General features: G+C 36.4%; 1 protein-coding gene across 4 annotated transcripts in view; it reads right to left on the reverse strand.

The window, feature by feature from the left end:
* The window catches only part of IMMP2L (inner mitochondrial membrane peptidase subunit 2), a 449,643-nt gene that overhangs the window by 89,811 nt on the left and 343,482 nt on the right, over nt 1–16,350 (reverse strand). For all 4 annotated transcript variants that reach the window (XM_057403701.1, XM_057403700.1, XM_057403702.1 and 1 more), the window contains one exon: nt 6,926–7,028. In XM_057403701.1, the coding sequence (XP_057259684.1) occupies nt 6,926–7,028 (103 nt within the window). The remainder of the gene's footprint in view (nt 1–6,925; nt 7,029–16,350) is intronic.

Consider the following 16,350-nt stretch of genomic DNA (forward strand, 5'->3'; position numbering starts at 1 on the left):
TTGTAAGGAAACTGATGAAGCAGTATATAGGACTCAGCAAATTATTACATTTTAAAACAGAGCTGTTCAAATTAGTAAACGATATCATGCATCTGACAGCTCTCTGATCTCTTCTAATATTTCATTAAACCAATTTAAGATTTTTTCAATATTTTTTCCTGGTTCCTTTCAATGTAAGTAACATCAAAACTGGTTGTTGTTTTAAGTCCAGCCAGTAACTCAACAGCACACAGCCTCTCGCTCACCCTCCATTCTTTCCCCTCTTCCTGAGTAGGATGGGGAGGAGAATCAAAAGAATGTAAACACCACAGGTTGAGATAAGATAAGAACATCTTAATAACTACAGTACAATATAATACTAAATAATAATAATAATAATAAGGGAAATAACAAGGGAGAGAATATAAAACTAAAGCGGAATTAGGAAGAAAAAACAATAAACACAAATGAGGCACAATACAACTGCTCACCACATGCTGACTGATACCCAACCTAACCCAAGCAGCAATTAATCCCTTCTGGGAAACTCCCTCAGTTTACACACTGGGCATGATGTGCTATGGTATGGAATACCCCTTTGGCTAGTTTGGGTCAGGTGTCCTGTCCCTGCTTCCTCCTCACTGTCAAAGCATGAGAGACTGAAAAGTCCTTGATAGGGGTAAGACTTCTTAGCAACAGCGAAAACATTGGAGTGTTGTCAGCATTGTTCTCAGACTCAAGCCAAAACACAGCACTGCACCAGCTACTAGGAAGAAAATTATCAGAACTGAAACCAGGACACCTGTGGTTCTTTCCAGTGTGGTTGGAAAATCCCTTAAAGGTACTTGTATTCAGAAATATTCACCTAACTAAGACAAAACCCCCAAACTTTCTGCTACTTTACAAGTCCTCATAAACATTCCGTTGCTTAAGAAATAGAGTAAATTTAATTGAGAGCTTTTAGCAAGGCTGCTTGAAAGATTAATTTTTATGCATTGGTTTGTAGACTACACCCAGGCTAAAAATTTTACTTTCCAAGAGAATTAGGACAGCTACAGAGGGCTTTTTATTCCCTATACTGCAAATTCACTTAGTCAATTTAATGGACAGTGAGGCCACACAATCTTATTACCAAGGCTACCCTTCAGCAGCTCCTGGAGAGAATTGTCATTCTCAACAGACAAGACACCATCTCTATTTGCATCTCACATATAACATTCTCTCAAAAGGGACAAGCATATTTACCCTTCGAGGTTTATTTATCAACAGTCATAACATATAATGTCCTATCTTTTCTATTCATCATAGACTTTCACAAGTTCAAGCTCTGCATGCATCCTATTTATCACTGGTAACTTCCTGCTCCATGTGCAAAGTCTTTTCTCTGGTTGTAAACAATTTTACCTATTTCATTTTTGCTAGTGGCCAGGGATAAATATTATAAAATGTTATTGACTGCATATTTGCATTACACATCCTCTTTAAACACAGCTTCATTTCTTAAAACCCAAGAGAAAAAATAGAAATGTTACCAATCCCATAAGAGTCATGCTGCTCTCCCAGGCTACATATACAAGGGAAGGTGAAGGTGCAAGTACTGGTCACAGTGGTAGCAGAAAGCAGAAAAGGTTATCACATCAGGTAGCAAATTGATGCAGAAAAGTCCCCAGGAGTTCATTCCCAGCCTTCACTGACTACTTTTCCACCAATGTTACTCTCGCCTACATTAACTTTATGAGTGTAAGCACAGCTAGGAGTTTTCTTGCGAAAATCACACTTTTGTGCTCAGTGCTCGACTATTTCCTCATGATTTCAGTCTGAACTAAGAAAATTAGGTTTTGAGTACCTGCTATTGAACTATTTGTCTTAAGCCTCTCTCAAGGGCTGGTTGGAGTACTGGGGGGACAAATAGGGTCACTAGGTATTTCGAGACCTGGCAGAATTCTCTGTGGGATGATTCTGCCCTGCCTGTATACCTTACTGTGCAATTTTAACATGGTGCTGTTCAGCACACTGCTGTGAGCTGTTAAACTCTTCCCATATTTTGCCTTAGAGGCTGCTCCATTTCAGGGGGATATGTGATTCTTGCGCTTGTTTGTAGCTCATGAAACCCTCAGCAGATGGCAAGATCATCACTGAGATGATGCGCACTTTTAGGACGTGGCATTCATTGCCTGCTATTATGCAAGTAATCCAGAACTGCAGAAAGATATCTGCTTCTTCCTTAAGCTGTCTTCTGAACCTGTCTTAGAAGAAGACAGATGATACAAAGACAGGCTATTCTCACAAGCTGCAGACCTCTTGATTCAAGTATTTCGTTTACCAACAGTCACACAATGCCCTTCACTAAGAAAGTTTTATTTCAGTTCACCTTATTGTCTAATGAACTTTTAATATTTTCTGGTTTTGACTGCTTGCATTCACTAACAGTATTCACAGAGGGAAACACTGGATCAGTTTAAGAAAATAGTTATAATAGGGATACTCCATTCCTATTATTAATTGAATTTGCCCACTGACAGTTAGCAGTTAAACCATTTCTGCCATATCTGAAGAGAGATGATGGTAGCTTTTGAAAAGCAAATTAAAATAACTAACAAACTCAGCATATTATTTTGAATGTGATTCTACTCTTTTCTAGTCACAGTCTACAGGCTTGGGCTGAAGAAAATTAGTTAGACAGTAATATTTTTCAGATAGTTTATTACATGAACTTAACAGTACAAAATTGCTTATATAGTCAATCATAAAAATGCCCTCTACAGTAATGCTGACTAAAAGCTATTTACTCATTTAAAGCTTATGAATGTAAAACTTCTATTAAATAAAAAGCCAGGCTCAGGTTCAACAGGATTTAGTTTTGAGAGTAAATACATCAAAAGATAACTATTTTTAGTAAAAGAACTAGGATAGGGACCTGGCTGAGCCAAATATGTTTAATGACAAAGTATTCAACATACTGTGTCTCAGGTTTCCCAGGAAGATAAGGGGGATAATAGCTTTTTTCCTCTTACACTGGATTGTGAAGCTTAACTCATAAAGAGCCTTATCCAAATCCATTAAAGTCAAAGGAAATCTCTCATTGACTTTAATGAACTTTTGTTCAGGTCCTTTACCATACAGCTGAATGACTGCCACTGACTTCAAGCCCTAATTTTATAAAGGTCTTTCAGATCCTCATCTTGTAAGCATTTGGAAACACAGAAATGTAGTAATAATAAAAGAAAAAAAAAATAGTTGAGTTTCATCTTATAGGGATTCCTTTGGTAAATTAACTTTTTTTTTTCTTTTTTTTTTACTCACTGCATGTGTTTACATCCAGAAATATATATATACCTATCTATCAGTCACTGTATGCACTTCTTACTAGGTATTTCTCAGATGTCCTTACATGTTGGTTGCATAACCATCTCTGAACTGCTAGATGCCAACTCTACACATTTGATCTGGGCAAAGTACAGTCTATAATGACTCTTCCCTTGATTTAGCCAGAGTGACAGATTCAGAATATGAATTATCACTCTGGTTTTATGCTGGCATTAACCTGGCTGTGCAAGCAATGACAGTAACTGATCTGGCATAAAGTTAACCCATTAAAGTCTGTAAGAAATTGGAAGCAGCAGAGGAGTTTACTAATTGATCAAGTTTAATACTTCCTCAATTCTTTATAATGTGTCTTCTGTGTTTCTGATCTAAGAAAGAAGCAGTATTGCCAGGAACATTAATGTTATATTTCTCATGCTGTCGAACTACAACCTCATAGTAAAAAGGCCCTCCAAAACAGCAAAATTATCAGAAATGAAAACAAAATCAACTATTATTTTATTCCTATAGTATGCCAATTAAGGAATGCTAAGCTAATATCATAAAAGTTTGATTTCACTCTATAATAATTTGATAACAGTAATAGCCAACTGAGTAGAAATCTCTATGCTAGTCCTGGTAATTGAAAAAAAAATCCAGCTGTATGTAATTTTTTATCCCCTTAAATAATAGTAAAAAGATGCAAGTACTGTGAATATTTATTGGCTTCTATTCAAAACAGCTATTTTCAGCATTATGAATGGCTGACATGACATATTTCCAAACCTGAAATAGCAGTATCAAAACGACAGTACAACACCTGCCATTCTGTATTACTCAAAGCATTTTTTAAAGACAATGCACAACAAACATACACTACTAAATTTAGTCCAGTATTCTGGAGAGGCAATTGATGTTTAATTTTTATTATAGCAATTTAACAGCATTTCTTATCCAACATTACCCATAGATGTTCTGTTACAAGGTGTTCATTTATTCAAAGACATGACTAGGTAGAAAAGAAATATTAAACGTTTACAAATCTTAGTTGAAACATTTTCATCGTACTTACACACTTCAAAAAAATGTCTCTCTATGCCTCAATATTCCAATTTTAGTGCTATAAAAATCATGTAATAACAGGTAATATATTTTATAACATTTTATGAACTAAGTAGAGATATTTTAATTTGACAAGGTTTTACATTTTAGAAATTCAAATCTCTCCAAAGGTTCATCTAATTTAAAACTTGATTGTTATCAGGGTTTTTGCTTTATCAAACTAACCCATTAGGCCATTACACATACTGTTATCCTCCAAGAGAAAAAAAATATTCTAACATCTGTTCTCATCCTGTTTTTCCATAGTTTCCTTTTATGTCTTATGTAACTCATTAAACTTATCTACCCAACATTACTGGGACTGACTGTCTGCACTATATACGTTTTTCTACCACAAGATTGCATGGTAGCCTACAACATAATGCACCTTAAAAAAATACACTATTTTTACTGAATCTTTTGATCCAAGAAAATTTGTCTGGGTTTGCAAGTAATAATTGTGACACACATAACATTTAACCTAACCTCTAGCAAAGTGAGAAAAATGCTTTCCTGTCCTTGTTGTGTAGTCTGCTCCCTATGACTGCCACAGTCTTATAAGAGAAAACACTTTTAAATAGAACATACCTTCTTAATGGATTGAAGAGAGTGATTTTAATATTTTAATTCACCTGTGCAAGTAATTTCCAGAGTAAAGCTGACAGAGGGGTAGAAAGTGTCCCAGTAACCGAAAAACAAACGTGTAGAATGGAAAAGAACCTGGAGTCCAGTGTGTCCTTCTAAACATGCTTTCCATTTTCTTCTACAGAGGAAAATTTTCCAAATTTTATTATTCTCAAGCTATTTTTTATCCCTGTGATCGCTTCTGCCCCCTTTTGCCTGCATTCAAATTGCTTCTATAATTTAATTTCAAAGGAAAATGCCTCTTAATTTCAGAGGAAAATACAACTGATTTGCCCGTAGTCTACACAATATAAAGGTCATTATTCCTGTGGAATGCTAAAGAATTCACTGTCAAAAACTATCTTACAAGCTTTCAAAAGGTGCCATTACTATAAGAAAAATGACATACTATCCAATTTTAGCTAGCAGCTGATGACTAATGTGAGGTCAAAGCCTAGTGAAGGCACTTTTCTAATATTTATAAACATCAGGGAATTGAGTAAAAGTCTGAGGGTAGTTACATCTACCCCAACATGCTATCTTGCATGAAAGCTGTATAGGGCCTACCTTGAGGATTTTACCTTGTATTAACTATTGTGTGAGTTGCTGCAAGTCTGCTTTAAATCTGAAAGTTTCCTTCTGTTCAGAGGCTACATTGCAAGTATATTTGTAATTGAAAAGATTAGTGGTTTTATAGCTAAGATTTACCTTGGGAACAAAGAGTGAGACAGAAAAGGAAAGAGATACCTGCACAGGATAGACTGAATTAATTTCTGCAGGAAAGAACCTCTAAAACTAAATGTTAGAAATCTTAGAAGATATTGGCAGGAAAACAGTAATGGAAAATAGCAAGAAACACAAGCACAAAAAAATACGTGAGACCATCCAAAGGAAGCAATGGCATCACGTACTCCAGACCAGACAGAGACAGTAGGTCTTTTTTTTTTATTTTTCCTGAGAATGAATTATTTAAAGTTAGTAATTAGGTTAAACTTCCAGACACCAGACAAATTCATAAGTTCTTTGCTGTTTTTAATAAAATTGGCCAGTGGGCTGACTTCTGTATGAAACATGGGTGCACAAAGGAGGAAAAATCCAGCCTTGACAACTTCCCTGTGACAGCTGGTGGGTGCCTTTTGTATCAGAAAAGCATTGTCTCTTAAAAACACATGTCAAAACCCTGCATATGGAGTAGGGCAAAAAGGATTTGTATTTCCACAGCAGGATGCACAGCTCATGTAGCTATTTCCTGCATGCTAGCTGAATCTAAAACAAGAACAGGAATCTGCACAAAGTTAACAAAAGCAAAACCAAACCAAAACTGGAGTGCAGAGAAAGCATTTACTGTCTTTTGATGAACAGATGCACAGTTCTACCAGTCAAGAAACAAATTTTTGTTTTGCCTTTATTCAATAAGAAAATGGCCCTATGTAAAGAAAACACACATATTTATTTTTGGGAAAATTTTGAAATATCTCTAGCATCGTCCACAGACCAATTTAACAGTTAACATTTGCTAAGCACAATTACAATTTCCTAATTTTTTACCCCAGTACTGACACTAAAGCAAGACCAAACTCCTGGGAGGGAACTATTCCAAATTACATCAGCTGGCAACATGTCCTCAGGGAGCATCTGTCAGCTACAGGGATCTGGCTCGCCCTCTGGCTACTCCTCCAGTACATCCCTTCAAATTTAAAAACTCTATCACTGCTCTTTCCACATGGGGAAATTAAAAGGAGTCTTTGTTCTTTTTCTAATAGTTAAGAATAAACTCAATCTCCACTGATAAAGTTTAATAATTCTCACAAAAATACTGTCACAGTCAATTCGTACTTCTGTGTTGTACAAATGACCCAGGAGACATGCAATGCTTTTCAGTTGCAAATTGTAAATGATATACAGAAAATTGACTTACCGGGCCAAAAGCATTGCTGTCAAAGCTGTGTCCGTGATGATCACCTTCCACCCAAATATGCCCATGTGGAACTTTTACATACTTCTTTTTGTATCCAATAGTTCTAAAAAGAATTGCAAAAATAATGGCTAATTACTTAAAAAGAAAAACATACAATGCTTTGTTAGGAAAATTCACACATTTATGGCGTGAATTCCATTGAACGGTTACTTAAAAAAACCTTCACTGAAGTCCTTTAGGCTTCAAAAGTGCTACTCAATCAAAATACATTGTAATTCTGTATTAGCTAGTTGCACTATCAGGGACTGTTTACTATGTTGTTTTGGCAGAAAACACAGCACAATGGGGAACAAGAAACCTTTCAGTTATATATAATTATGGGATTGGAGCTTGGATTTTTGTAATGTTTATGTCCTGGGGACAGGATTTCTTCAGCTGTAACAAGCTAAACAGCATAAACTAGAGGAAACCTCTAAGAGAAGGCCAAGTGCTGAAAAAAAAACTTACATGATTCAAGTCATCCTCTACAGAAATTCATATGGAAGCAGTGCCTCAGGATGTCTACAGATAACTACAGATAAGTCCTAAAGCTGAGGTGTGAAGCATGCAAAATTCCCATAGTTAGTTTCAAAGTAGCTGTCATTTTCACAATGCCAGTCTGCCTTCTACGACAGACTTTTGCTTTCCTTCACATGGGATCTGTTACTCTGCAATCATTCATTCAGAGAAGTGATTTTATCATGCACACCGAATTAATAACATGATGAGGCATTTACAGACAGGACTACAGATAGTGATACCTCTTATTTTGCTTTGGATAACCAAGTCTGTCCATAGACAGAAGCAGAGTTCTGATTCAGGTTGTTGCCTCCAGATGCTGACTGCTTTTTACTGCCTGGAAGATATACCACCAAAGCAGAAGGCAGAAGGAGCACACTCTAAAACTAAAGAAAATCAGCTGAAGTGAGAAAATCACTTTCACCAGGAGATTCAGCTGAACTGTGCAACAGCACTGATCAGGGATGTTCACAAGTCAGAACAGGAAAACTGATTTTGGTAAGGTTTGTTTCACTTTGGCGGGGGTTATGGCGAGGATGTTATGAGCTAATTACTAACCTGTTAAGAACAAAATATGAAATATTAGATGAATGAGGAATCCTCGAAAGTGCATTTTATTAATTTTATTTTACTTTATTAGTTAAAAATAATAATTATTTACTTTGCAATTCACAAAATCCAGCTAGTGTTTTTTCACTCTTTTTTTTTTTCCATCAGCTAAAAGGATGAGCATGCCAGAACTATATTCTAACGGAATTTCTACCTGTATTTTCAGTGGAAATTGAAAAAATAATAGCTTGTTTGCAGAAGAAAAGGACTCTGATTTACATCTTTCTTTAGAACAGTTTCACATTACTCAGTAACCAAGACTGAGTTCCTAAACCCTTCAAAGTGAAAATGCAAAATTGTCCTGAGTTGGTAAATATATGATTTCTTAAATACAAAGAGTAGTTCTGTAATAATTTAATTATGCTAAAAGACCAATTTATTACTATGCAAACCCTTTTGCTTCTTTTGTATTTTTTAAGAAATATATAATACAGTCTGTAAAACAAAATTATTTCTGTTTTGAGATTCCATAATGCTTTCTCTCACTGATAATTTCTTTTATAAACTACTGTATGAGACTATATTTTACCAGAAATATTTTTTAAGATACAGTTTGAGAGTATCTGGCCATTCATTCTTTTCTGTCTGATTAGACACTGAAAATTATTAAATTTATATCCTCCATCAGTGTCAAAGGCAAACAATAGCTCAGAAAATATTTTTCTCTTCCATTCATCTTCCTGAATATAGAAGAGTAGATTGTGATAAAGTTTTCTACCTTTACAGACTTCATGCACAAGACTGAATTTCACCTAGAAGGGTGAAAGGATTTGAAAGTTAATTTTGCTGACATGTTTACCTCATAAATATCAGGAAAATAATATGGCAAATACCAGTCAGTGACTCCACATCAGACCAGACACATTCTCCTATTCCCAAATAATTTCTTCCTTTATTGAGATTACGAAATCACTAACAGGAAGGAAATGAAAAAGCTTGTGCAATAAGTACTTGAAAACAAAAATGGAAATAATTTTGTCTGCATAATTAACTCTTGCAGAGGTTTTCAGAAACCCTGTGAAAATAGAGAGGTGTGTGCTGCGTTCTTTAAGGCCTAAGGCAAAAAAGAAAAAGATTACAAAGTGCAGTAATTATCATTGGTTCTTTTTATTATCTCTACAACATAGGAAAATGCATATTTATTTTCTACTCTTGAAATAATCAACATAAACCAGAAAAAAACCTGCTACAATTGTGCATAAATAAAGTCTCTTACCACAATTAAAGAATTATGTACAAATTCTTATATTGAAAAAAGCAAATGATTGTACACAAGAAGTTTTGACTGACAGGAAAGAGAATTAGAATTGAAGCTATTAGTAAATGTATTAAGGTAATACACAGAGAAAATAAACCCAACCCAACCCAAACCAAACCAGAAGCAGTAATTCTAATTCTCTATTTTGGTATATAGGACTGATACTCCATTGACAAAAACCTCTGTAAGTTCAGCAGATAAATGTAAAACTTATTGCCATTTCACATATGGGGTATATAAATCATCAGATTTTTTCTCATATGTAGTTCAAATAGAAAAAACTTCAAAATGTATCATAAACAATAAGTAGCTGCAGAACTGTGAAAATCTATACTCCTAAAAAATTATTTCAAAATGTTAGTGTGGTATTTGCGCACAGCAGTTAGGGACTTAGCATCCACTTTAGTAATCCTCCTGCAAAAACTATCCTATGGAATGCAGGTGAAATTTAAAAACAAAGTTTTACTTGAAGTTTTCCCTGCACGAATTAGTAACAAACAGTGTCAATAAGCTCAAGCCACAGGAAATTGGATCAGCCATTACTTACTAAGGGTTTTAATTTTCAATATAAATCCATTGCTGAATTACTCCACAATGGATCAATAAACCATTTATGCAAAAAGAAAAAACAACAAAATAAAATAACAAAAAAAACCCACCAAAACAGGCTGCAGCCTTCAGAAAGCCATATTTGGTTCATGACAGTAAATTATTTTTAATTGCTGTTATGACTGTTGACTTTTGTTGAGAAAACAAACCCAAAACTTGTCATTTCTGCTCCTACAAAGAGAGCACAAATTGTTCCATAATCAAAGTTATCCACTTAGTAAAACTGCCCTTCTCTGACATGGATCTTGCAGATCTCTGACCTAAATTGCAAGGAGGAGACAATGTGTGTGCGACATTGGCAATATGTCTTTTGCTCTAAATGTATAAACTATTATTCGCTCATTTTGCTAGCTAACCATTTTAGCTTTTATCCTGCAAGAAAACTGTTACCCATCTTTCTGTGCAATCCTACCAAGCCAAATTACTAACACAAATTGTATAACATAATTTCTGAGAAGAAAGTGAACTGTTCAATAAACCTTATTCCTTAAGGGTAGCCAGACAGGCAACTGTCACACACTTTTTGGATTTAGGTCCATGTTAATAAATAAGAGTTATAATGGTCAATATTTCCAAGAAAAACTAATACAATATGAAGCAAAGAATTACTGTGGAATGCTTCTAGCACTCTTCAATAATGACAACAGGAAAACATAAAATCCTCAAGTCAAATATCAATAAAAAGCACAATTAGCTCATCAGGAATTTTACATCAACTCGTGAGAGAGGCCTTTGCTACAGTTTGTACTGTATAGTACTGCAGTAACTACAGTTACTGTTACTGCAAGTAACATAAAAACCTAATTTTCTTTCTTAGTTGAGTATTCTTAGACTCATTTCTCTGATTCTGCCTATAATCTTGACTGCTGATAGCGCTCAGATATGACATTTTAAATTTAATTTAGAAGATGTCTGAATGAATTCTTAGGAGAACAATTAGTGTAAGTAACAATTAACAGTATTTGTTAATTTTGTATCTAGTTCATTAGCATGAGTTATAATTACTGAACGATCTTTTAAAAAGCTTCTACTAATAAGGAGTAGTCTTTCACTTTCTGAAACGTACTTACTCTGAAGTAAACATTACTGTTTAACACCTCTGATCCTTCCCATTTTAAAGGTTCATTTTAGGAATAGCACAGGCAAAGGAATTAAAATACACAAGTTTTGATACACAATATTCAAGCATCTGTTAAAAAACATACTGGTAAGTGCAAAAAAAATCACTTACTTAAGTCTGTGACATGCTTGCAATGACCATCTATGCCATCATTGCCTTAGTCTGTAGTTAAACTCTCACTGGCTTAAGAACAGAGTCTACAAGAGTTGCGTTAATTTTCTTGATCAGAATTTAATGGAGCTACTTTCATGTAGTTCCATTCCTGTAAGGTATATTTCGGACCTTTGCAAAGGTTTTTTTTCTCCACAATTTAATAGTTAACAGATGTATGTATATTTCACCATGGCTGGGAAATAATTTCAATCCTGACAGTCAAAAATGAACTCTATATGGTATTCTAGCCACCTACCCAAAAGCAAGAAAAACCTGCTTTTTTAGGATGTGGTATCAGCGCCAAAGCAAGTAAGTTGGCTCAGTTACTTTGGATGAGAAATGTTTGCCTTCAGTTTGATTTAACCTTGAGAAATCAGAAGGTCTCAGCAATCTGCATACCTTTGGGTGGCATCAGGGAACAGACACTGTAAATAATATCCTCTGTTTGCATGGGAGACAAAAACAAATACAAACTCTTTTCTAAAATAGGTAGTCTCTATCACACTTAAGAGAAACTTTTTCCAAACAACGTATGTTGTTGTACATGTATATTGGGTTTAAAAAACAACATGTTTTCAAAAAACCTTGCATAGAAGGATTTGGCAGAAGGGGATCTACAGGTGAGAAGCTGCTGGAAGCTTTCCTTGCATCCAACAGTCAGTGCAGTCAACTCCAAGATGGACACGCTCTGGCTAAGGCGAAAAAGTTACTGCACATGAGCAATTGCAGCCCAAGAGAGGAGTGAGAATCTGTGAGAGAACCAGCCCTGCAGACACCCAGGTCAGTGCAGAAGGAGGCAAGAGGTGCTTCAGGCACTGGAGCAGAGATTCCCTTGCAGCCCATGGTGCAGCCCGTGGTGAGGCAGCTGTGCCCCTGCAGCCCATGGAGGTCCATGGTGGAGCAGATCTCCACCTGCAGCACATGGAGGACAACACACTGGAGCAGGGGGATGCCCAAAGGAGGCTGTGACCCCGTGGGAAGCCTGCACTGGATCAGGCTCCTGGCAGGAGCTGTGGCCCCGTGGAGATAAAAGCCTGCACTGGAGCAGGTTTGCTGCAGGACTGGTGACCCCATGGGGACCCACACTGGATCAGTCTGTTCCTGAAGGGCTGCACACATGGAAGGGGCCCACACTGAAGCAGTTCATGAAAAACTGCAGACTGTGGGAAGGACTCACACTGGAGAAGTCCATGGAGGACTGTCTCCTGTGGGAGGCACCCCACGCTGGACCAGAGGAAGAGCATGAGGAGTCCTCCCCTGAGGAGAAGAATGAACTGACAACCCCATTTCACATCCACCTGTTCTACTGGGTGGGGGGAGTTAGATAAAATTGGGAATGAAGTTGAGCCCGGAAAGAAGGGAGGGGTGGGAGGAAGATATTTTAAGATTTGATTTTATTTCTCATTATCCTACTCTGATTTTGATGTGCAATGAATTAAACTGATCTCCCCAAGCAAAGTCTGTTTTGCCCATGATGATAACAGTTATCTCTCCATGTCCTTATCTCGACCCACCAGCCTTTCATTATTTTTTTCTACCCCATGCAGCTGAGGAAGAGAATGATAGAGTGGTTTTGGTGGGCACCTAGGTTCCAGCCAGGGTCAACCTACAGCAACATGAAAGTTTGCCACATATAGCCATCCTCAGAAGAGTCACAGAATGAAAAAATAGTAAGATGCTCAATTTCAGTTGACATTCAGATCAATAGACATGAACCTTATTGTAATATATTATGTAAGTTTTATTAGTACCACACAGGGAATCTTCCACATGAGACTAAACCTTCCAGCTCCTCAGAAATCTCTTTTTTTTTTCTCTTTCAGCACACATACAGCCATTTGTGTACTTTTACTTTTACCCTTCCCTTACATATACTATATTCCTTTGATAACAAACCGTTATTTAAATCAGCTACATTTAGAAGACAGGGTTATGAATGTGAAGCAACTAAATGTTTTTTCTGAAGGCCAGTTTAACAGATGATTCATGAGAATGTCAACAAGTTAGGGAATATTCTTTGGTTGCATGCAGTTATTGCCTCAGAGCTGAAATGTATTTTCCTTAAAAGTTGCAGATCCATCAGTTATTGAGAGGCCTGGCTTTAAAATATCCATCCAGGCTCAAAACTGGTAAAGTGCTGGATGAGACTCCATGCCTGCAATACTGCTTCTGAAGCATTGCCAAATCTGTTATACTGAGAAGGAAACTCCCAAAAGAAGACACACTGTAATGACAGACATGACAGAATCTGAAACAAGGGATACCAATTTGATGATATCTGGAGCAGGCATTAAGGAGGCAGAGATTCCCTCACCTATGCTTGGACAAATTTTTGAGAGTCTAAACCATGTAGGTTTCCCCTTTTGCAGTGACAGATTTTGAAGATTCGGGAAAAAATAAAGACTAATTTACTTGTTTCCTCATCAGAACAGAAATATGATAAAGACACAACCTTTTGTAATGAATAAGCTAAGCAGCTAAACCAAGCAAGATGCTGAACTCCAAATGTGATCTCTTTTTTACCAGCTACAGCATTCCTACCAAAGTGATGCACCAATGCAGGTTCCTATGACTTGGCACTGTTAATAAGTAGAAATCTGATATGGAAATTATGGGAGATGTTTGTGGCTCTGTTTTACTAATTGGATAATTTCTCACAAAGCATGTCATTCTAAACAAAATAATTATTTAGCCATTACTTGCTCCACCAGCATCTTCAAAATAGCACTTAATCACTTTTAAAACATACAGTATTCAGGAAAATTACTGGATTTGTGCATATTTATCTAAAATAATAAAATTACTGAAAGCATAAAGGAAAAAACAGCTCATCCACTAGGGATATTAGGTTCAGTTCAAGCCTGAAGTTTGCTTGATAATAGCCCTTTTTGTACCAGACAGGGCACTGTAACAGAATCTAGAAATAATTATAAGACAGAAAAGATGAGAGATCATTTCCTATAAGAATCACAGAATTTATGGGATCATTTATATGTGTAAAGTTATCCTTGACAGATTAGTTTCCCAGCAAAGGAGGGTAATCCTATGCCTGAATACAGACATATTTGACCAAAACATGCTAAAGACTCAGGGTGCAATACGAAGGATGAACAATTGTCTCTAACTGTCTTAATATCACATAATTTCCCAGATGCTGTTCAGATTTCTGTTAAGGCTAACTTCAACACAATTCATTTTTTCTGTTCTGTTTCTTTCTTCCATTCTTTCCTGAATTTTCAAAATATCTTCAAGCCACTCTTGGGCTTTTTAATGAGTAGCAGCTATGGAGCTGCAGTTGTTCTGTGTACCTGATACAACACAACCTTTATCTAAATGTATTTTGAAAATACAGAACCACAGAACCATAGAATCATAGAATGGTTTGGGTTGGAAGGAACCTTAAAGATTATCTAATTCCAAACCACCTGCCACGGGCAGGGATGCCTTCCACTAGACCAGGTTGTTCAAAACCATGTCCAACTTGGCCTTGAACATTTCCAGGGATGGGGCAGCCACAACTCTTCTGGGCAACCTCTTCCAGTGTCTTACCAGGTTCACAGTAAAGAATTTCTTCCTAACATCTAATCTAAACCTCCATTATTTCAGTCTAAAGCCATTCCCCCTTGTCCTGTCACTACATGCCGTTGTAAATGGTCTTAATAGTCTTTCTCTATATTCATTCTAACAGCTCCGCATTCGTATGTTGGGAGCTCCACAGCTCCACGTCTCAAGCATATCAAAGTCCCTCTGGATGGCATCCCTTCCCTCCAGCATGTCAACCGCACCACACAGCTTGGTGTCATTGGCAAACTTGCTGAGGATGCACTCAATCCCACTGTCCGCGTCTCCAACAGAGATGTTAAATGGCAATGATTCCAATGCTGACCCTTGACAAATGCTACTCATCACTGATCTCCACTGGTCTCCTTCACATATCTCATCCTGGAGAAGTTTTTCATGATTTCTGTCATTCAGTAGTTTTTTTTCCCAAAACTATAGTTTTGTTTAATCATTTACGATAACTATATGAGTTGATAACATTTCTAGATAGCATTTTATTTTTCTTACATATTCTACTCTGTGCTTTAAAGATGTGCAGTGTATCTAGGGTCTAAGTTATGCCCCTTTTGATACTTTTACCAATATGTATATATCTGTAACATATAGGTCCATTATACAGGTGCTGACAAGCATTCTGTAAGCTACTTTGAAAAAGTCACAGCTGCCAGAAGTTATTTTCTAGTCTCGTGAAGAGTAGAGCTGTAGCAGCAGTATCAACTAGCAGTGCCAGGGGATCTGGATTTCAAATAAATATGACTGTATCATTTCATTACATTCTCACATCTTTCTACTAAATTAGATTTTATAATTAACATGACAGGGTTTTGCTAATACCATTAACAGCTATTATCAATATCGTATCATATATTGGATGGGAATAATTTGTTAGACTCATTATCATTGGCTTCATAATTTCACCAAGGTAAAACTTAGCACCTACGCTAGGTCGTCTAAGTAAAATTACCAAACCCTGACATCACTGTCAAATTGGAAATTTTATACATTTATGAATGGGAGGATAAATACAGACCAAAAAGGTATTGCTATCAAAAAGGATTAATTCTTGCACCCACATCTTCTTTTTACTAATATGAAGTAAACTGGAAAAAATTTAGCTTTTAGGTTGAAGGAATAGAACACAATTGTTTTTACAGTGCTATAAACAAGACCAAGACTTAAGCTGATACATACTTAATGGTTTGGGCTTAATGACACACTGCAGCAATACCTTCCTTTTTCCCTCTTTCAGATACAGTTTCCTCTCACTAATGCCTATGCCAGACTATGATGGTCAAACATTTTTCTGGATTAAAAATTGTGGAATTTAAAAGTTAACTTAGCAGTTAATCTCCAGCCTTTAGAATCTGCAACTATTAAATAAAGCTCTCTATAAAGCTCTCCTGACTGAACTCACTTTTTCTTGTCACCCAACTCCTCCCTCTTAGAAGTTCTTTTCACCAAGAAGGAAAGTACAAAGGAAAAATGTTGGAGCACCAGACCTCTGTCTGAGACAGGAGTAGGACAGAAGGAAACAAGTCTGCAGTTAGCTGATTCAAG

Source organism: Pezoporus wallicus, unplaced genomic scaffold, assembly GCF_028554395.1.
Source record: "Pezoporus wallicus isolate ANWC-B61680 ecotype Strahan unplaced genomic scaffold, APGP_CSIRO_Pwel_v1 contig_7274, whole genome shotgun sequence".
Classification (NCBI taxonomy): Eukaryota; Metazoa; Chordata; class Aves; order Psittaciformes; family Psittacidae; genus Pezoporus; species Pezoporus wallicus.